Source organism: Symphalangus syndactylus, chromosome 23, assembly GCF_028878055.3.
Source record: "Symphalangus syndactylus isolate Jambi chromosome 23, NHGRI_mSymSyn1-v2.1_pri, whole genome shotgun sequence".
NCBI classification, from domain to species: Eukaryota; Metazoa; Chordata; class Mammalia; order Primates; family Hylobatidae; genus Symphalangus; species Symphalangus syndactylus.
In genome coordinates, this window is record NC_072445.2 from 63,703,785 (window position 1) to 63,727,242 (window position 23,458).

General features: G+C 41.1%; 1 protein-coding gene across 13 annotated transcripts in view; it reads right to left on the reverse strand.

Moving 5' to 3' along the window:
- The window catches only part of RREB1 (ras responsive element binding protein 1), a 202,491-nt gene that overhangs the window by 50,250 nt on the left and 128,783 nt on the right, over nt 1-23,458 (reverse strand). For 12 of the 13 annotated variants that reach the window (XM_063632936.1, XM_063632937.1, XM_055263009.2 and 9 more), the window contains 4 exons: nt 20,258-20,382; nt 19,124-19,336; nt 13,674-13,763; nt 11,887-12,050 (listed from right to left, as the gene is read on the reverse strand). In XM_063632936.1, the coding sequence (XP_063489006.1) occupies nt 11,887-12,050; nt 13,674-13,763; nt 19,124-19,294 (425 nt within the window). In that variant the 5' untranslated portion in view covers nt 19,295-19,336; nt 20,258-20,382. The remainder of the gene's footprint in view (nt 1-11,886; nt 12,051-13,673; nt 13,764-19,123; nt 19,337-20,257; nt 20,383-23,458) is intronic. The other variant, XM_055263017.2, reaches the window with a different exon arrangement.

Genomic DNA, 23,458 nt, shown 5'->3' on the forward strand with positions numbered 1-23,458 from the left:
CACCAGTTTTACCCGGTAAGACTGAGCTGCTGAAATACCTCAACAAGATATCTCAAAAATACTGTACTGCCTGCATTAAAGATAAAATTTATTTTGCATTTCCTGACTTTCCAAAAAACAAACTACCACCACCAACTCTGCTAAAACAGAAGAAAACTTAAGTTATAAATATTAGCATCCAGTTGGCCAAATGATAAAAAACTAATTATGAACCAGATCATAAATTTGAGAACCAGTGATAGGACAAAAAAGGCTTGGTTGTTGCTTAACATGTCCACTGAGGGGAAAGTGTCCACTTGGACAGTTTTATGATTGTTATGCTCTTTGGCATACCTGAACTTCAACTTGGTCAGTTCAATTCAGAGAGAAATTCTAAATCAAAAGTAAGCATCAGCCACAAGAGGTTTTTCAAATATTTCTTCAAAAATATAAAATAGGCCGGGCATGGTGGCTCATGCCTGTAATCCCAGCACTTTGGGAGGCTGAGGTGGTCAGATCACCTGAGGTCAGGAGTTTGAGACCAGCCTGGCCAACATGGTGAAACCCCATCTCTACTAAAAATGCAAAATTAGCTGGGTATGGTGGCGCATGCCTGTAATCCCAGCTACTCAGGAGGCTGAGGCAGGAGAATTGCTTGAACCCAGGTGGCAAAGATTGTGCCATTGCGCTCCAGCCTGGGCGACAAGAGTGAAACCCCATCTCAAAAAAAAAAAAAAATATATATATATATATACACACATACACACACACATACATACATACACACATTCATATATATATACACATATATATATAAAATAAGATGTGCTGATTGTTAAAGGGAATTAGAAAAGAAAAAACACAAAGTAAAAGGGAAAAATGTTTTGAGGAAGGTCAAGTCTAGCAAACAAAAAACAGGCTACACAAGAGACTGTCAATTAAAATTGGTCAACTTTTAGCTTTGATAATTTTCTTACACTTTTTATCTTATTTGAAGAATAAAATTCAGTGACAGATCACACTTGCCTACCCTTTTTCTCAGAGGATACTGGCAGCTTTCAACTATTCACAGATTTCTAAAATGCAAAGTAAAAATTCTGGAAAGAGCCACAGAATCTCATCTAATAGTATTAATGCAAATCCACACTAAAAAGGTATAAAAACAGGCCAGGCATGGTGGAGTGTGCCTGTAGTCCCAGTTACTCGGGAGGGTAAGGTAGGAGGATGGCTTGAGCCTGGGAGGTTGAGGTTGCAGTGAGCTATGATGGCGCCACTGCACTCCACCCTGGGAGACAGAGTGAGATCCCGTCTCAAAACAAAACAAAAAATCACACACACAAAAAAACCCAAGCACACACACATATATATGCAAACATCATAGAACAAATAATCAAAAAAAAAAGGCAAATATTCAAATAATAATAAGGATTTGCACAACTTGGCCATGGAAATTCAGCACATGATACATAGCTACTGTTTCACGGCATTGTTACCAGGTTCTTGGGTTCTTAGAATGCAGTCTATGTTGCCCCAATTGTTAAGAAGCTGGGAGTATATTTTCTCACTTTAGTAAATCCATCTGCTGAACTAGTATGTATAAGGAACTGCTGAGTTAAATATCTTAAGGGAGAAGAGAAAGGAAGGCCTTGAACTGCAATTTGTTGAGCACCTAACATGAGCCAGAGGCTTGAGTATATGTTACAGCATTTAATCCTTCTAACAGATTTTGTGAGTAAACGCTACCCCCACTAAAGATGAAGAAATTGAGGCTCTTGACCATTCCAGGAAGTATCCTTTATCAGCCCTGGCCAGAAAAGTTAGGCAGAGCTATCAGAGGACTCAGCAGCACCAAAGAAAATGTCACCCTTCTTTAAACCACTACTGAAATAAAAATGAAAGCACACAGGTTTCAAATCCAGCCAACGAGATGTAAAGAAAGGCTAAATTTGTTTAATCAATCAATAAGCTTATGTGGCGAAAGCTTAATAATGCTATTATTGGGGGGGACTGGTAGCCCAGGCATTCTGCTGCAGTAAACAGATTTGTAAATATCCCCTCTTTTTCTCCATGTCTTATCTAGTGGAAAATCTCCACTCTGGAGGGAAGATTATGGGCCTCTTACCAAGGTGCACTCTCAAGAGTGAAAAGCATATTAAGTGGAATGATCATGGAATGGGATGTTACACTTACATATTTTTTTTTATCTGGTTAAAAAGAGAAGTTTCAGCCCTTCTTAAAGAAAAGCTTTCTAAATTATACCAGAAGTATGTCTATTTTAGTGTTCAGAGTACTAACATACACTGAAAACTGCTTTGATACCCAAGTATTATCATGATGAAACTACAGTACCAAATATTCACTAAATGCCTAACATATATAAGGAGATATATACAGTTCACACAGCTATGCTGACTACATATATCCCATTAAAATCATATTTACACGAACCCCTCAACAGTCTTTGCACAGAACATTTATGTCCTTCTAAGTGGAGTTAAATGTGTTAAGATCTCTGAGCATCCCTGAAGGACATTTGCTTTTGATTTGTCTTTCCCCCTTGGGTGTAGACAACTGAAATGCTTTTAAGATTTTCTTTTCCACAGAAGTATTTCAAGGGAAACGAAACATTCACACAGTCCGGGGCAGGGTGACCCACAGATTTTTATCCTACAAATAAATATATAATTTATTCCCATGTGAACTGTCCTGATACTTTCCTTCCTCCAGAAGAATATGTCAAGAGGGACAGGGACCTGGTGATTACGAGATTAATTTTAAGATGGGACTGACTGAACCTTTGAGTGGTCACCTCTACCCTTGAGAAACAGCAAGCGCCAGAACGAGCTACAGGGTGTCCTCAGAAACTTGATATGACCATGATGGAAGTTCACAGGACCCTTCCTCTTGCGGGGAACTGAGGGTAATGAAGTGACTGTCCCCTGCTTTCAGAGACACTGTGCTACCTCTGCTCCTTCTCTCATTTAATACTGGCCACCTGTTCCAGATACCCAAGTGCAGTTGTGCACCAAGGGCTGGCTTAGCTTAAGCATCTGAGAGTAGTATGCTAAATTCAGAGCCTTCGTGGTCTCATTTGTCATGGAGCAGGTCACATTTCTGTGCAGCTAATATTTTCTTCAAGCATAATAGGAACATATAAGCCTCTGTTCTTGGAGCCTATCCTGATGTCCAGGGGCATCCTCAGGGCCTATGTCTCCTATACTTGGCAATAGAAAAAATTGTGCCTATGGCTGCAGGAAAAAAGCCTGCAACGAAACAATTAGATGATGTTCCAAGGATTTCCCTTCCTCATCTTCACCCTTCTTTTTGAGGCAAAATCTCGCTTTGTTGCCCAGGTTGGAGTGCAGCGGCGTGATCTCGGCTCACTGCAGCCTGCGCCTCAGGAGTTCAAGTCAACTCAACCTCCTGAGTAGCTGGGATTATGGGTAATCTGGCTAATTTTTGTTTTTTTAGTAGAGATGGGGTTTTGCCATGTTGGCCAGGCTGTTCTCAAACTCCTGTCCTCAAGTGATCCACTCACCTTGGCCTCCCAAAGTACTGGCCCATCTTCACCATTCTAATGACAGCTGAAATCAGAACACATCCCTACTCTTCAAAGAATAAATGAAGTTAGTCATGAAAGCTTGCCCCTGCCAGAGTCTTAAGCATGCCCTTAAATGTAAGACATGCTCCACAACTCTTTAGAATTAAAAGTCAGCCGGGCGCGGTGGCTCACGCTTGTAATCCCAGCACTTTGGGAGGCCGAGGCGGGCGGATCACGAGGTCAGGAGATCAAGACCACGGTGAAACCTCGTCTCTACTAAAAATACAAAAAAAAAATTAGCCGGGCATGGTGGTGGGCGCCTGTAGTCCCAGCTACTCAGAGAGGCTGAGGCAGGAGAATGGCCTGAACCCAGGAGGCGGAGCTTGCAGTGAGCTGAGATTGCGCCACTGCACTCCAGCCTGGGTGACAGAGCAAGACTCCGTCTCAAAAAAAAAAAAAAAAAAAAAAAAATAGAATTAAAAGTCTACAGTCTGTAAAATAAGGAGCAAAGTAAAAATTAATTTCTTATTTTCCCAAGGCAATTTTAAAAGGAAAATACCAGTTTTAGAGACAGGTTTTATTCTAAATGAGGCACATTTCAATCCTCTGTTTCAAGTATCATTTCTTCACAGCTTTGCAGCTCAACACTTTCTGGAACAAGCTTTGCAAATTGCAAAGCTCAATGCCCTTTTTCCTACATTGAGTCTCCCAGAGGCGTGCTCTGGCTCAGTTTCCCAAGTTTGTTTTGGAAGACGAGCACCACTCAATCCAAATTTTCAACGTGGGAGCAACTGATAAAGAGTTCTGGGAAGTTAAAAGCTGGATCCACAGTGATGTTTCCGTGATACATGTTTTGTACTTGATGGCAACCTACTCTTCTGCTCAGCAACTGAGCTGTGGTTAGAAAGGCTTGGGACAAAGGATTTTCAAACCTCAAAAACGTGAGAATCTGCATACAGGGAAATGGCAGCTCACAAAGCTATACCAGATACAGTAATAAATTAAAAAGGTCTTTACCCTAACCTTTCTCAAAATAAATTAAAATAATATAAGTAATAAATTAAAAGGGTCTTTATCCTAACCTTTCTCAAAATAAGTTGGAATTAGCATCACTCTCATCTCTCTACTTGCCAAAATATAATTATTTTTAAAAGATCAAGTAAATTTATTTACTAGAAAAAAGTATAAGAAGTTATAAGCTTTATCAGTGCTACAAAGCAACTGTCAATGACTACACATAATTTAATACGCTACCTTCATTCTGTGAAGTTTACTTTATTTGACCAATATAACAATTCTGAGTGTCCTCTTATAAAACTAAGATAAAGGAAACTCTACAAAAAGACTGAGTAGCATTATAAATACAGATAACTAACAAATACTCATAAAATGACTACAGGCCAAAGGAAATAGAGTGAGTTGTTCTATAAAGGCACCTCAATATCAGCTAAGAGTAACTTGTAACTTGAAACTTGAAAGGATGTAGTCCTCAGAGTCTGTGTTGTGAGGCTCTCTGAGTGTTTCAGCAAAAACAAAACAAAACAAAACAAAAAACAACTTTGGGGTGGAGCCCAGATCTGCCTCAAGCAGGGTTGGGCTCATCTGGAAGAGTGTGCACATACACGGAGGTGTGCATCCCACGTGTGTGTGTGGACAGCCTTCGGAGCAGGGGGTGAGCAGAAGGAGGGGGAAGGGTAAGCTGTGTAGTCATCAACTGTGCTGTTGAGGAGCAGAGCACAGACCAGCCTTGTGGAATCAGGACTTCAGAGAAACAAAACTCCAGAAATCCACGCTACAGGGAATCATGCCACAGCAGAGGACCCCCGCAATCTGTGTCCCTCAGGGGAAGAGCCAAAAATCAGAGCACAGGGCCATGTCAGACGAAACTGGCACAGTTGAGGGAGGGCCTCAAGCAGGTTATAAACAAGATGGAACAGAGGCACCTGGGTGTGGGTGTCCTGGGAAGCTAAGGCAGAGGTTCTCTGATCCCTCAGCTTAGTATCGGCTCTGGAGACCCCATGAGGGAATTCCTGTGCACTACCCAATCCCAGCAGGTGCCAAGAGACCTTGGGAAGCAGTGGTAGCGGAAGGGAAACAAGAAAAAGAACTTTGATCTTAAGCACTAAACTCTCACAAGTCGACTGATTTCCTTTCATACTTCTCAGGACCTGGGTTGCATTACTCTTTTTAATTCCTGCACACACATCCCAGGGCGGTTCTGGCCCCTGATTAATGTAACACAGGCCCACAGGTATGTGCTTGGGAGAGATCACAGCTCACTACTACAGTCTCAGATTCTGGAACAGATCCACTGGGGCAAATAAATCTAACTCCACGCTCTCTGGCACATTTTTGTAAGTGTTCTCACATTTTTATAATTTTTTTCAAAAGTACAGTTTTGCTAACAAATGAAATGGTAATGACTTTTACGTGATTTACCAAAACCCAAATGTTCTTTTAACTAATTATTTGCAACTTTCTGCAAGGACATAATAAATGTAGTATGATAATCCCTAATATTTCAAATATATTATTACTTAAATTACAGATTAAGTGTAGCAAAAAGTAAAACAAGCAAACTTAAAAGAAATCACTCTCAATTTACTCAATTCATTTTCTGGCATTGTATGAATGTTTACTCAATATATTTTCCCTCTCTGGCACATACAACACTAAAAGAGTAGTAACCATTATTGATATGTACCATTTAACAAGCACTACCCCAAGTGCTTTGCGTGTATTATTTACTGATCATCACAACATTCCCATGCAGTAGGTACGGATAATACTATCTTTTACAGATGAAGTAATTAGGACACAGAGGTGTCAAGTAACTTGTCTGGGATCACACAGCTAGTAATGGAACACTTCCTTAGATTGTCATTATGGTGGTTTCAGCTCTAACAATACAGACTCAGAAACTCCCTCTACCCAGGGCATGTCCATAGTACACTGTAAACCTTCAGAACCTTTTTACAAACATTATTAAATCTGAGCCCAAGTTCAATATGAGGTAATATTAAGCCATTCTGCTAAAGTGTCAAAAAATTAAGAGATTTCCACAAAGTTCTGCAGAACTAAGATTAGAACTCAGCCCCAATTTAGTCCTCTCCTCTGAATCAAGGTGCCTCAAAATAAGGAAAATCAGTACCAGAAAACCAAAAATTAGCACAAACAAGTATCCTCAAGGCCTGCTTTTCTTCTGTTGCCCAGGCTGGAGTGCAGTGGCAAGATCTCGGCTCACTGCAACTTCCACCTCCTGGGTTCAAGCGATTCTCGTGCCTCAGCCTCCTGAGGAGCTGGGACTACAGGCACACATCACCACACCCGGCTAATTTTTTATATTTTTAGTAGAGACATGATATCGTTATGTTGGCCAGGCTGGTCTCAAACTCCTGGCCTCAAGTGTTCGGCTCGCCTCAACCTCCCAAAGTGCTGAGATTACAGGTGTGATCCACCGTGCCCGGCCAATGCCTGCTTTTAAAAAAATATTTATAAACAACTCCAAAATACAATGACCACAAATGAGAAATGTATCTTAGAACAGTACCAAGGGCTATGCTATAAAAAATTCAAAATAATTTCTAAGACTATCCAAGTAAACCCAAACAACACAGAGTAATAAAATTCAGTCAAAATGGTTGCCCCCAAAACTATCCCATGCTCACTATACATAGAATATGCTACTGGGATGACAGAAATAGTTTAACATTGAAAATAACGTTCTATAACAGCAAAGAATTGTGTTGAGAATGAGGAAAAGAGTGAAAGAATGCTTTTTTTCTAATATGCAAAGTGACACAAAAGCTACATCAATTATTTCTCACATACAGTCTGTGTGTCCCAATCAGAAAACCTGAAATCTGAAATGTTCCAATATTCAAAACTTTTTGAGTGCTGACATGATGACACAAGTGAAAATTCCACACCTTACTTCATGTGATGGGTCCCAGTCAAAATTTTGTTTCATGCACAAAGTTATTCAAAAATATTGCATACAATTACGTTCAGGCTATGTGTATAATGTATATATGAAACATATATAAATTTTGTGTGTAGACTTGCATCTGTGTCCCATCCTCAAGATACCCCATCATGTATGTGCAAATATTCCAAAAAACAAAACAAAAGAAAAAAACAACAAATCAAAATCCCAAACACTTCTGGTCCCAAGCATTTTGGATACGGGGTACTCAATCTGTGGTAGTTAAAAGCATGGCCTCTGAAGCCAGATATCCTTTATTCAAATCTTAGCACTGTCTATTACTTTAGTCCTTTCCTCATTTGCAAAATGGGATAATAATTATACAGTCCCTACAAGGCAGAGTACATAAAAATAAATGGAGATGAATAAGGAAATAGAAGGCTTGAACAATGCCATAAACCTACTAGACCCAACAGCAAATCTATAGAACACTCCACCCAACAACAGCAGAATACACATTCTTCTCAAACAGATGGAACATTCTCCAGGATAAACCATATGCTAGGTGATAAAACAAGTCTCAGTACATTTACAAAGTTTGAAATCATGCAAAGTATGTTCTCCAACTATAATGGAATGAAACTAGAAATTAGTAAGAAATTTGAGAAGTCACAAATTTGTGAAAACTGAAGACCACATTTCTAAATAACCAATGGGTCAAAGAAGAAATCACAAGGGAAACTAGAAAATATGCTGAGATGAATGAAGAAGAAAACACAACATACAAAAACTTATGGCAAACAACTAAAGCAATGCTTATAGAAAAATGTATAGCTATTAAAGCCTGTATTTAAAAAGTTCTCAAGTCAATAATCCAGCCTTATACTTTGCTATAACACCAGAAAAAGGTCAAACTAAACCTAAAGAAAGCAGAAAATGGGAAATAATAATGTTTAGAACAGTAATTTAATGAAATAGAGAACAGAATAGAGGGAAATCAATGAAACCAAAAGTTGGTCCTTTGAAAAGATCAATGAAATTTACTAATGTTTAGCTAGATTGACTAAGGGAAAAAAAGAAGATTCAAATTATTACAGTTAGGAATGAAAGCAAAGAAATTATTACCGACCTTACAGAATAAAAAGGATATTATGAGTTATTGTATGCCAACCAATTATATCATTTGATGAAATGTCCAAAATTCCTAGAAAGACACAACCTGTTGAAACTGACTCAAGAAGAAACAAAATCTGGGGCCAGGCACGGTGGCTCTCACCTGTAATCCCAGCACGTTGGGAGGCTGAGGCGGGAGGATTACTTGAGGTTGCGAGTTCGAGACCAGCCTGGCCAACACAGCAAAACCCCATCTCTACTAAAAATACAAAAATCAGCCAGGCGTGGTGGTGCACGCCTACAGTCCCAGCTACCCGGGAGGCTGAGGCAGGAGAATCACTTGAACCTGGGAGGCACAGGTTGCAGTGAGCCGAGATTGCGCCACTGCACTCTGACCTGGGTGAAAGAATGAGATTCTATCTCAAAAAAACAAACCAACAACAACAACAACAACAACAAAAGAATAAAGGACAAAAACCCAACCATAGATGCAAAAAAAAAAATCATCTGACAAAATCCAATACCTTTTCATGATAAAAACACTCAAAAAACTAGGAAAATAAAGAAACTTTCTCAAACTGGTAAGAAACATTTATTTAAAAAACCCACAACTAACATCATATTTAATCGGGAAAGACGGAATGCCTTCTCCTTAAGATCACAAACAAAAAAAGAATGTTCATACTCTTCACTTCTATTTGACATTGTTTTGCAGGTTCTAGCCAGGGCAAGTAGGCGAGAAAATGAATACAGACATGATATAGAATAAGGAATCCACTAAGTAACTACTAGAATGAATAAATGAGGTAAGGTTGGAGGGAACAAAATCAATATATAAATTTCAACTAGCCACGAACAATTGAAAAATTAAATTAGAAAACTCTACTTATAATAGTGCCAAAAATAAAAAAATACTTAGAAATAAATTTAACCGATATAAAACTTGTACTCTGAAAACTATGAGACATTGAAAGAAATTCAGGAAGACTTAACAAATGGGAAAACATCCCATGTTCGTGGATCGAGTTAGTATTGTTATGATGGCAATACCCCCAAATTGAAAGTTTTAACAACAGTTTGGCAATTCCTCGACTTAAACATGGATTTACCACACGACCCAGCAATTCCATTCCTAAGTGTCTACCAAGAAAAATAAAAACTTAGGCCCACACAAAATGTCGTACAACAATGTCAACAGCAGCTTTGTTCATAATAACCGAAAAGTTGAAACAACCCAAATGTCCATCAACTGATCAAGGGATAAGTAAAATGTGGTATCATATTTCTACAATGAACTATTATTTAACAATAAAAAAGAACCTGAAGCCCACTGAAGTGCACACTTTACATGGTATAATGTATGATGTATGAATTATACCGTAAGATGTAAAAAAAAACAAATGAAAAGTGAATACAGACATGTGTTCATGTAATACAGATATGACACCCAGAGCACCACAGCTTCAGCAATGATTATTTGTAAAAACACACTGACACACAGGTTATTGTAGAAGACAATAACTATGCCTTTTATAGCTGTGTTTATTTCAATCATGTCTCAAAATGGAAAATTTCCGAATCAGGAGTGATTGGGCCTACCATCAAGAGATGTCTCATAGAGGATCACAGCGATCAGTGGTTAAGGCCAAAACGCCACTAGGAGGGGCCTCTTCACCAATGTGCCCACTTGCCCCTGCCAACTTGGAGGTGGCCCATGGGGAGTTCCACTGAGCAAAGGCTCAGTAGGAAAAAGTGATGGAACCCCCAAGAGGGGAACAGGCAATACCTCTAGGACCAGATTCTGAGAAGGGCAAATATGTAAAGGACAAAGGACTTTTGGGGGGTGTGAGGTGTAGAACGAGCAGACCTAAACAGAAGGCAAAAAAAAAATGATACCAACAGGCCAACATGGTGGTAAAAAAAATAAAACGCTAAAATGCAAAATATTGTATTGTAAAATAGTGACACTATTCAATTCCTTTGTACCCAAAAACACTCCCAGGAGGAGATGAGGTGCAAAGAGAATAACCCATCAGGACTGAAATTTATGAGAAAATAAAAAAGCAAAACACTTTGTAAATTCTTAAAATATTCATGCTTTTCATGAAGTCATACTATACCTCACTTCTAAGAGTTTAGACTGAGATATACACAGGCTTTAAATTATTGCAGCATTACTTAGAAATGCAAATAATAATAAACATTGAGTGGTTAGTTTGTGCCAGGAACTGTATGCTAAACTAATTATCACCTAATCCTCATCCTTTTCCAATGATGTAGGTACGATTAAAAATCTTGTTTTTGGGAGTCAAAATAGCATGAAAGAAAATAATAAAACAAAAAAATCTCATTTTAAAGATGAGAAACTGGAGTACAAAGAGGTTAAATAACTTGCTTGAGAATAGAAAATTTACAAGTAGCAGTTGAGATTTGAATTCAGGTGCCTAGTTCCCAAATCAAGAAACTTAACCGCTGTATCAGTATGTCCCATGTGTACGTGTAATAAACTGGCCCAACTCATTTTAGTGTTTATATAACCAAATATAACTAGCATATCAATTTTATAGTAGTTATATAAAGTTTTCTTTTGAAATAAACATGTAACAAATGTGACTCAACTTTTTTAAAAGAAAGCAGAATAAGGACTGGACAAGTATGGAAAAGTAAACCCCTCAAAACATGTATGATCAGCCTATAAACTCTATTTTCCATCGGTTCACCCCAAACAATTTTAATATGTCCAGCACTCTGCTGTCTCCCACTTGAGTGAGCATCTTTCTCTCTCAGGAATTAACGTCCTGACATTCATCAGATTTTCTTTTTCTTAATTTTATCCTATCTTATCCTGAAGCTCCAGGACCAGGCCACTTAACTATTTATTCAAAGTTCCCAGACTTTTCGTTTTTTTTTTTTTTTTTTTGCAACGAAAAGGTCTGTCAGGAATCTGGTAGGCATATGCAAATATTTTTTAAATGGCAGGGTTACATGGATGCTACTCCTGGAGAGTTCTTCTCTTACATGTGATAATCTGCCCACTTCTAGCACCCAAACAAACAACAAACTCCAATCGGCAGAGGGGAAATGACTCTGTTTCATCCTGAGGAACTCTGAAGGGCCACAGACCTTGCCAAGGTACTTCCGCTTCCCATGATCTGACACCTCTAATACCCCAGAGATAGTGTGCATCTCTGGGTTTTCCATACAATGGACAGAGCTCCAGAACTCTCTGTACCTTTAGGCAAGTCTTCTGAAGGCTCAGAGGCCACTGTCCTGCCTGCCGACCTCCAGGTACCAGCCAACCCCCCAAGCAAAGGGCGCCCTCACCCACCTGTGCATGTTCCCATTGGTGGTAAATGACTGGCCACACACAGTGCACTTGTAAGGCCGCTCGCCAGAGTGCACCAGCATGTGGCGATCGAGGGAGCTGGCCGAGCTCAGTGACTTCCCGCAGATGCTGCATGAGTGGTCGGCTCCTCCAGTGTCTGTGTTGTGCTGCAGAAAGCAATGATCACAGTGGTCACTTAAGAAAATGCATCAAAAGCTCAGCTCTTAGGAAATGCAGATCGAGAGCTTTATTAAAAAAAAACCAACGAACTTTCTTGGCTATGTGTTTCTCTTTCATTTTAAATATCTTTCTGAAGGGGTAAAATGTATCAGGAAAACAGGCAAATAAATATTTTGTATGATATTCCTCCATTCCCACATTGTTTTGAAAACTACTTCTACCGAAAGGCTCAGAAAGAAGTAGAGACCTAGTGAAATCATGACATACAGATTCAGTGACCACATATATTAACTCCTATGAGCCAAAGGACTCTCAACAGTGAAGGAAATATGTCCTTCCATTAAAAGAGTCAACGTCCCTTCTTCAGATTTGATGACTCAGGCCTGCCGTCAGAGAAAGAGAACTGAAACCTGCACAGGGCAGAGTTTTGGCCTCTGAAAGATGGTAAAAACGAACATTTCCATTCAAACCCAAGTTACTTTAGTGACTTGATGTTAATTCAGTACTATGTCATGATTTCACTAGGTCATCAATCTTTCACTGTTCTACACTCATCAATATTTTGTCATGAATTGGCCATAGCAGGAGAAGGGTAAATCTCATAATAAAGGAGAAAAGCAAAAAAAGACCCCAAGCTGAGTAGATTTCCTTCTGTGTTATGTACGTTTATACTAATATAAATGTGCTGAAACCCCATCTCTACTAAAAATATAAACAAATTGGCTGGGCGTGGTGGCGGGCGCCTGTAATCCCAGCTACTTGAGAAGCTAAGGCAGGAGAATCATTTGAACTCAGGAGGCAGAGGTTGCAGTGAGCTGAGATCGCGCCACTGCACTCTAGCCTGGGCGACAGAACGAGACTCCGTCTCACAAAAACAAACAAACAAACAAACAAAAAAGTGTGTGGAGAGGGGAGCGATTCTACTTTTTATTTATTTATTTATTTATTTATTTATTTATTTATTTATTTATTTATTTATTTTGAGACAGAGTCCCGGTCTGTCACCCAGGCTGGAGTGCAGTGGCGCAATCTTGGGTCACTGCAACCTCTGCTCCCGGGTTCAAGTGATTCTCCTGCCTCAGCCTCCCAAGTAACTGGGATTACAGGTGCATGCCACCATGCCCGGCTAATTTTTGCATTTTTGGTAGAGATGGGTTGGCCAGGCTGGTCTGGACCCTGTTGGCCAGGCTGGTCTCCAACTCCTGATCTCAAGTGATCCGCCTATCTTGGCCTCCCAAAGTGTTGTGATTACAGGCGTGAGCCACTGCACCCAGCCAAAAGGGAATTCTGTGTTGACCTAAGACTTTGTCACAGGAATATGCATATACAAAAGTCATTTCATAACCACCTCCAAAATTATTTAAAATACTAAATTTAAATTAGGCACAAGCTACAATTCATCCATTAAAATCCAATTACCCTGCCCTCTGCTTAAGGAAGAATAATTTAAATCAAAAATAGGCTGGTCCGAAGGTAGTGAGTTATCTCAACTGATTGCTCACAGTGAGTGTTTAACTCCTTGTTCTACTCTTCCCCCTCTTCTCACTACCGCACTTGACTAAAAAAAATACAATACAATACAATACAATAAAAGAACAGTGGGAATCTACCTGGCGAATGTGCATGGTCAGCTGGTGCTGGGTAGTGCAAATCTTCTCACACAGGGGGCAGTTATAGGAAGACTTCTCCTCTTTTGTTTCCTAAAAAGAAAAATTAAAAGGGAAGATAAATTTCAAACCACAGTCAACGAGTGCCTTTTCTTTCTGTAATAAGTGTAATAAGCACTTGTGTCTATATAGCTGAGAGCATGGGCTCCAGAACCTGCCCAGGTATAAGCTTGTGTAAGTCACTGCCCTGTCTGCCTCAGTTTCCTCATTTGAAAGATGGGAAAAACAGTACCATCTACCACACCATGCTGTGATGCAGGTTAAATTAACACATGCCAAGCACTAGAACAGTGCTGGGATCATAGTAAGTACTCAGTAAATACTAGCATTCTAATTACACAGACACCACTTAATCGTCTGTGATGGTGAAAAATTAGGCATTGACTCATGGAAGAGCTGGAAAGGAATACATTTCTCCCCAAGTCCAGCCTGGGCTATTTTGCAACAGGTTTCAGGGTCTCTAAGAACACATGAGAGATAACAAGGTTCTCATCAGAAGAGCCCACCCTACCAGGAGGGAAGCCCTCAGTGCCTAGCTGTGCACCCAGTGGGCATGCCCCTGCCCACTGCTAGCATCTGCTTAACACTGCTCATAAATACTCAACAAAAACATCACACTGAGAAAATTGCTGTCCTTATCACAACTTTGATAGGAATGCCAACCCAAACTGAAGACTTCCACAGAAGGTGACAAAAGAACCAGCTCACTACTTGGTGAGGGGGATCCTTTTATGTTCCCTCAGAATGCACAGGTCAAGCAGTATGTTTTGTCTTTTTAAGAAAAAGCCAATGTCGTTCACTAACCCTATGCTACAGATCCTCTTTCCAAATAATTCATGCAGAGCTCTAGGCTGTGTGCAGCACTGACTCCTCACCCTCACAGTCCCTAAGACCACAGGTTCCTGTCTCCATACCCAAAACTAACTGGACCTAGGCTTGGATACCTCTCCCAGTAATTTGGAGTTGGCATGCTCAGAGATTTCTGAAGATCAGCCGAATCACCTGGGGTGGTGGGTGGTGGGGGGCGGGGGGGGGGGTGTTTCTATGCATTTAACCAGATTCTGGACGTGCCACATCAGAGTCATTGGGGGACTGGGGTTGGTAGAACCCCAGAGATCTGTTTGTCTCACAAGCTCCCCAGATGATGGTGATATGTGCCCGGGTTAGAGGATGGCCAAGTTACTAAAAGTTGGGTGATTATGAGCCCTTGAATTGAAAGTTCATGGAGAGGTAGGGCTGAACCCAAGGAGGCTTGCACCTGGGCAAGCCCAAGCCAGGAGAAAGCAGTGTGGAAGATGTCAGTGCTAACCCAACGGGATGGAGGGCACTGTCCCTAGGGCTGGATGCTCTGTCTAGGCTCTGGGTCATTTCCTATCCTCGGGCATCTTTCAATAGACCTCTTTTTACTTGCATTCATTTGAATGAGTTTCTGCTCCTTGCAAATAACACCAATTATTGAGCACTTACCATGTGCTAAACTCTATACAGAACCGTCAGGGTTTTTTCACAACCACTAACAGACAAGCATTATTATGGATCCCATTTTCTGGACGAGGAAACTGGGGTACACAGAGGCAAGTAACCTGCCCCAAGTCAGAGAACTATTAAGTGGTAGGCACAGCATTAAAACCCAGGCCAGCTGCTCCACAGCCCGTGCTCTAAGCCACTATGCTGTATATAAAGTCTGACCAAAAGAAGGATTAACCCCAAGGCACAGAAAGGAAACACTCTTGTGGTTGCTTATGAGAGATGATGAAAATAAAAGTCACCTGGAAGACTATAAAAGCAAATGGCACCATAAACCAGACGGGTGGAATGAAGGCATGACGATGTCTAGCTCACAGCCACCTTCTCTCTCACTCCTCTTCAAAGACAAACAAGTCTCGTTCTGAGGAATAGGAACTTTTTTTTTTTTTAAATGGAGTCTCACTCTGTTGCCCAGGCTGGAGTACAGTGGCACAATCTTGGCTCACTGCAACCTCCGCCTCCCGGGTTCAAGCGATTCTCCTGCCTCAACCTCCCAAGTAGTTGGGACTACAGGTGTGCGCCACCACACCTGGCTAATTTTTGTATTTTTAGTAGAGGCGGGGTTTTGCCATGTTGGCCAGGCTGGTCTTGAACTCCCGACCTCAGGTGATCCACCTGCCTCAGCTTCCCGAAGTGCTGGGATTACAGGCATCAGCCACCGTGCCCGGCCAAAACTTTTTTCTAATCTATGGAATTGGGTCTGAGAACTAGGTATGCTCTACATTTTCTCACTCTCAAAAAGAATTAAGGATATGGATTCTACAAAACATGAACATCCTAGAGACAGTGGAAAAAACAAATTCCCAGTCTTACTCGTTTATCATACTTCTAGTTCTTTGTGAGGTATAATAGGGGGAGGCGGTGTCACACTTTCTCTGCCCAGTTCTACAACTGCAGTCGGAGTAGAGTTGGCCAAGGACCCCCATGGGGGCAAGGGTGTGGGGAGAAACAAAAGCAACAGCAACAAAATAAGATATAACAAGGAGGGATGTCTCACAGCCAGACCAAAAGTTGGGGATGAGTTCCATCTCCGCGGTATTGCTGTCAAACTAGTAGACAGGCAATTTTATATACATAAAATTTTTAAAGTCACCAACAGGATGTAAATACATGTTTTTTTTTTTTTTTTTTTTTTTTTTTAAAAAAAAGGGCCTCCAAGTGACCAGCCACAGGGAGACAAATTTTTTTAAAAAATCATCTTGCATTCACCTTGCAATAGCAGGCACACTGTGCGGCTGGTGGGGCTGACCTGTGTTGACTCTGGGATGATTCATGAACTGACACCCCAACCTTCTCTGAGGCTGGCAGTGCTGTGCTGCAGGCCATCATACAGGTCCACAAAATCCAAGTTATCTGGGAGGAAGTCTACAGACCCAGATGTAATCTTTTAAAACGAACCAGGTCAAGCATGGTGGCTCACACCTGTAATCCCAGCACTTTGGGAGGCTGAGGTGGGAGGATGGCTTGAGCCCAGGAGTTTGAGACCAGACTGGGCAACACAGTGAAACCTCGTCTCTACAAAAAGTTTTTTTATAATTAAAAAACAACAACAACAACAACAAAAACAAAGCCAGATATCACAGCAATTAAGACAGTTTACACACATTAGCTATATAGTTTATGAAACTAGGAATCAACCACGCTCTGGTGAGAAATAGAGACCTGTCTCTATTTAAAAAAATAATAATAATAAAATGAACCTACTAGAAGAGAGAGCACTGTGATACTGGAAGAGAGGTCCTCCTGGAGAATTTTGTTTTTGTTTTTTATAGGACATGGGGGTCTCATAATATTGCCCGGGCTGGCCTTGAACTCCCGGGCTCAAGCATTCCTCCCACCTCCGCCTCCCAAGTAGCAGGGATTAGAGACATGCCACCACGCCCAACACCCTAATGGAGAATTTTGAATCCAGTTATTGCAGCCATGCTGGTGGAAGGAGCACACCTCCTGAGCTCAAAGACAAAATTAGCAGCTAATGTGATAACTCACCATTCCATAATGAAACAATCTGGCACCCTTGTCAGCATCCGGCTGTGTCTAATCTCTCCTGGAACTCTAAGCTCACACCAATGGGACTTTCCCCAGGCTCCCTCTCTCAGCACTCCCTGTCTAGTCCACAGGTAAGGAGAATGCTTCCTTCTTCCCCATACTCTCTCCCCACTGAGTTTTGTTTTTTTAGATTAAGAACTGTATTTACCAGGCTACCTCTGGCCAGGACCTCCATTTCAAAAGCAAACTCAGGATACCAGATCCCTGGAGAAGAAAGAAGGGGGATGAAAGGTGGCCCTGCCCCACCTGCACAGTTGCCTCCTCACACCTGAAGAGGCAGCCTCCAGTTAGCATGCAAACATGGGAGGCGCTGTGGGCATCCTCCAGGGCCCTAACCACAGTCTCTGATCTGGAGGCTGGACTTGGGACAACTCAGAGCTATTTGAGGAAAAGCTCTTCCTATCACTTCACTTGTTCCTGGTACAGCAGAAAGATGAGGATGACAACCTTGTCTGTCTTATTCTTCCCCAAATGCCTGGCACCTGGTACAGTAGCTAGCTGGATATAGGAACTGGGTACATATTGTCCAATGGGTTGATGGATGGAGAGATGGATAGATGGACAGTCACATGAGAGTGGAAATAAACCTTTTCTTCTCAGAGCTAGCGCTCCTTCTCGACTCAGGCCACAGTCATACAGGCTGAGTATTTTCTCAGGCACCCACAGGAAGAGAGGCACAAGGAGAAAAGGAAAAAAAAGAGAGAGAAAGAAATCAATGTTCCAACCCTAAGACATCACTGAACTCTGCCAAGTCCCCATCCTTCAGCAAGGTGTGGAGAAATGCATCCCCCCTACACTGCTGGCAGGGTTTGGGGCTTGTACAACTTTTCTTGTAGGGCAAGTTATATCAAAAGCCTTAATTAAGCTCTACTTCTAAGAATTTATAGAAAACCATCATATTAATACTCAGAGAATTCTGTATAAGGACAGCCACAGTAGGATTATTTATAAAAGAAGAAAATTAGTTCACAGAAGCCTAGCAGGTTTGCTTTCTCATCCATTGCTGGTTCCTAGACAAACGCAAGACCACCTTCTCTCCAAGGATTTAGTATAACCTCATTAAATCAGTTAAACCAAACTTGAGGAAGTCAATTCATATTACATGGATCCAGAGTTGAAATGAGAAGTATTCACTCTTTGCCTCCTTCCTCCACCTACCTTCTGTTCAACAGTATGTTGCCAAGACAGCAACAACTTTTCAAGGAAATGTCCCATCTTACATTGAAGATTCGTTTATTTCCCAATAGAGAAGACATTAACTTCTGTAACAGCATTAACCCTTCTCAATTCCACTTATTTACTTTATACCCCGTTCTGATCTGATGCCCAGTGAAAATTCAGGACAACTAAACAGCATCTTAACTGGAATTATCTGAAGCCAAATTCTGTGCTTTTTCAAGGATAGAAAGCTGAACAGCAGCCCTAGCACAGGCAATGCTTATTTGCTACCTAATCTGAAGACACTTAAAAATAGCCAGCTGTGTGAATGAGGAAACAAACCACATCACAGAAGAGATATCAGTCATGTTCCCTGCCATGGCCATCACGTGAAGAAAGCTTGAGTTAAAATCCAATGGTGGGGCCAAAAATAAGGGCACTTCCACCAACATCGACACCACAGCAAAGAAAACTTTCTCCATGAAAGGAAACTAACATAAGCCATGAAAATTTTGCTCTTGAAAAATGATTAAGGCCTCTCGGTATGTCCGTTTTATTCCCAATTCTTCCAAAGTTTTATCATAGGAAACTGGGAAACATCTCCCAATGTTCTCATGGATTGAACCCACCAGAGGTCACCACTAGGTGTGAACACTTACCTGGTTCCTTCTGCCAATCCGATTTGGTCCTGGAGGCTTCGAGGGGGACTTGATCCCCTGGGGGCTCCCGCCATTCTCTGTGACCTTCCCTACACTCATGACCGCCGACATCATGGTGTTGATGGAAGATAGGTCTGAACCTTCCAAGCCAACGGGCGAACTTGACGTCATTGGGACAGGGGTTTAAGCTTCTAAGAAGCCTCTGCCATAAAACTGAAAATTGGAAATTGCTGATGTGATCATGGGGAAGTTTAGGCTTCTGTCATTGCCAAGGGGTGCTGGCCATGGCTACTCTAATTGTAATTCAGGTCAAAAACATCCAACACTGTCTTTCTCCAGTTAAAGGCCACATTCACGCCCAGAGTGACGGAAGCTTTCATTTAAACCAAGTCTTGGCGTACCAAGGACGAAGTAACCTTGCCTCCTTTCTGAGTGTGCACTAGCAACAGGACTCAAACTCATGAGAGGCAGGTTTCTCTACCTTTCCTAATCTGGGTTAGGCAGAGTGGGAAAGGCCAAGCCAACAACGACAAAGCCCAGAAAGCTGCCGCCCTGCAGCACCCTCTTAAGAACCCAGGCTCATTCACTACTACACAAATGTTCCAGACCTAAAACTAGTGATGAGAAACATCAGGTTTCATTTAACTCCACTGCTGCAATACAGTGATTCTGATGCGGAGCCTGAATTTTATAAGAGATTTGAGAAGCCAACACTATCAGAGTTACAAACAAATTTCAAATTGACATATAAAAGCCTGTTTCTTAAAAAATATGTATAGGCTGGGCGCGGTGGCTCACGCTTGTAATCCCAGCACTTTGGGAGGCCGAGGCGGGCGGATCACGAGGTCAGGAGATCGAGACCACGGTGAAACCCCGTCTCTACTAAAAATACAAAAAATTAGCCGGGGGTGGTGGCGGGCGCCTGTAGTCCCAGCTACTCGGAGAGGCTGAGGCAGGAGAATGGCATGAACCCGGGAGGCGGAGTTTGCAGTGAGCCGAGATTGTGCCACTGCACTCCAGCCTGGGTGACAGAGCAAGACTCCGTCTCAAAAAAAAAAAAAAAAAATATGTATAAAGCAGGTAACATACCCTAGAAAATGGAAAGAAGAACCCTCCCACCACACTGCTGATTACCTCCATTTTCTGACCCAATTGATAGACTATGAAACTTCCCCCTGCTGTAGCTATCATTCACATGGAGTAGAAAATGAGTCTGTGTTGATCTCTTTTCTTCCTTCTTCTGGTAGCACTCGTTGACACTGGAAGGGAAGCAAAGGTCCCAAGTGAACATCTTTTCACTTAGTGAAGAAAAAACTGAAATCATTTATTTGCTATAATCTTAGACCACTATATTCACAACAATGCAAGGAGCACAAATGGGAGGCAATGTCTGCCTTTCTTTCTTCCAAAACCACATTCTGTAGCTGTTTCTCAACCTTAACTTATCTTAACCCCTACAGTACTGCCTGTTACGCACACTCCCAAAAGCCAAAAGGACTCTGCAGTAAAATTTTACTTTCTAAAGCTCATATTTATACCCATGCATCAAATTTTCTTTCACACTGTGCCTCAGTCCCTTGTAAGGATGCTCAGGCTCCACTTGACCCATCTCATGCCTTTACCTAAAAGTGACCAAAGACAAAACAGTTCAGGCATTCACTAAAGGCTGAGTTTAGACACTCTCAGGACAGACATAAAAGAAACCTGGCGACATGAAAAGAATGACCAAAGGGAAAACTATGGCCCATGGCCATGTCACAATTTACTTCTTCAGGCCATGTGTGTTCCTTGCAACTAGAACTATTATGGCTACAGGTGCGGTCAGTAGGTATGAAGCCTACTGCTTCCCTCATTTTATCTAGGAGGATATTCTATAGCTGAAGCCCTACCATAAGGTATTAGGATATTAATATCCTATTATCCCACAATGTGTGCTAATAAATTCTACAAGTCCACAACAGCAGCTGAAGATCAAGCTCATCATCTCAGCTGTAAAGAGAATGTGTAGGAACAACACAAGAAAGAATATGATTTCTCATGGCTTCCTCCTCCAACTTTAGGGGATATGACCTAGCATATGAGAAACGGTACCACCCAGAGCAGCTACCAACATGCAGTACCAGCCTAAATTCTTACCAAAAGGGCAAAAGGGAATCTTAGGGAAAGTACTTGTTTTGTAAAGAGACAAAGTGTGCCTTCCTTGTTAATAGACATTTTGAAGATGTGAATCAAATGGTTTTCCAACTGGTAGGTAAAAGGACTAACCGCAGAAACATACAATTTGAGAATATGGATCCAGCCTCTTTGCCCACATCTTTCTCCATAAAGAGAGGAAAGCTACAACCAAAAAAAAAAAAGATCTACACTTTCATCTTTCCATGACGTTTCCCCACGCTAGCAGACCCTTTAAATTTATGAAGAATTGTGCTTCACGCCAGGCACGGTTGCTCACAACCGTAATCTCAGCACTTTGGGAGGCCAAGGTGGGAGGGTCAACTCGAACCCAGGAGTTTGAGACCAGCCTAGGCAACACAGCAAGACCCTATCTCTACAAAAGATTTTTAAAAATTAAAAGAAAAAAAAAAACTGTGCTTCAAACTTCCTGTTTTTAACTGTCTTTGAAGGTTTATTTTGGGCGATTTCTCTATAGGGAAAAAACATGTAGACACAAAGTGCATACATGAGTGTGTACACACATTTTTTTCTTAATGGACTACTAAAAAGAGAGTCATCAGTTCCTAGAATTTTTGTAATCAATTACGTACTTGATTCATAAATGGATACCTTCAATACTGAATTCACCTCCTTCTTCTTTTAAATACATTTATCTCCCTCATAATTTTAATGTACAGAGAATTATAACATAACTGACTAGAAATCTCTTTCCTGTAATTGTTACAAACTTTCCACCAATTTATACTATGAGTTTTGAAGATGATCTTGCTTTTGTCCTATTACTACATTTAGAAAAGAGGGCTACTCCCAGCTACTTCAGAGGCCGAGGCAGAAGGATTGCTTGAGCCCAGGAGTTCAAGTCCAACCTAGGCAAAACAGCAAGACCCCATCTCAAATTTTAAAAGCAAAAACAACCAACCAACCAAGTGTGTGTTTGTGTGTGTGCATGTGAGTAGAAAAAGGAAAGAAAAATGTGGTAGAGTTAGAGTTTGCTCAAGTCTGGGAACAGGTTAAACACCTTTAAGACTAAATGTAAAATTGTAAGTTATAAAAAAAAATTCTATCATTGAATAAGGGAAGAAAGTGGAGAGGAGGGAAATAATAAGCAAAGTGACAAAAATATATTCACTAAACAGAGCCAAATTGCCAGTAAGAATTCTTTTCAGTCATGTTATCAAAGATACATTCTTGCAAACTACCTAAGTGTCTTAAACACAGAAAGCCTAGCAACAGTCAGTACAGTTAACCAATGTAAGGGCTGAAAATTGCAAAAGCTTATCCCACTTGAAAAGGAGAAAAGCCTTGTTGTTTGCCATTTTGTCTGGACAGGAAGATATTTGCTAAACATGTTTCTTCCTTGGGGATAAAGTATAAAGTGTGACACTACCCACTGATGACACCAAGATCACTCACATTTACTTCCTTTTCCTATTTTAAGTAAATAGCAATTAAAAAAAATAGAGACTCATCTCTAATCTGAAAGCGTAATTAATAAAATGAAACTCCTAGCTACACTGTTTGAAAAAAAGAGTCATTGGCCTCATCCCTGAGAATCTGTTCCAGAAGCAACCAACAACCAGCCCCTTGGGCTGTGACAAGATTGTACTCAGTTTGTTCTTATGTCTTCTATCTGAGTTCTTCCTTCAGGACCACAGAGCGGGGAAGAAGGGGAAGAAGCTGGTGCAAGGCACAATGGAGCTCATTGTTGTACGTCAGAAAAAACCCACCGTAACATGCGGGCTCTTCTACATGATCATCTAACCAGAGCAAGCTGGCCAGTATTAGTTGGTCCTATCTACCCTATAACCACATCCTGTACAATTTTGGAACAACAGCCCAAACTAACCAACCTAAACCCTCTGATACTCAATCTCAGGGAATAAAAGACTATTTCCAACATTTTTATGGTCTATTCATGAAGCATTTTTTTCTTTCTGGATATTTACAATCCTAGACTTTTCATTCTTTCTTCTGCAGCATTTCTTCTCCCTGACATCACTCCAATATTAGTGATAATATATGTTATTATTATAAAATAAGGCCAGGTGTGGTGGCTCACACCTGTAATCCCAGCACTTTGGAAGCCTGAGGTGGGAGGATGGCTTGAGGCCAGGAATTTGAGATAAGCCTAGGAAACACAGCAAGACCCCATCTATACAA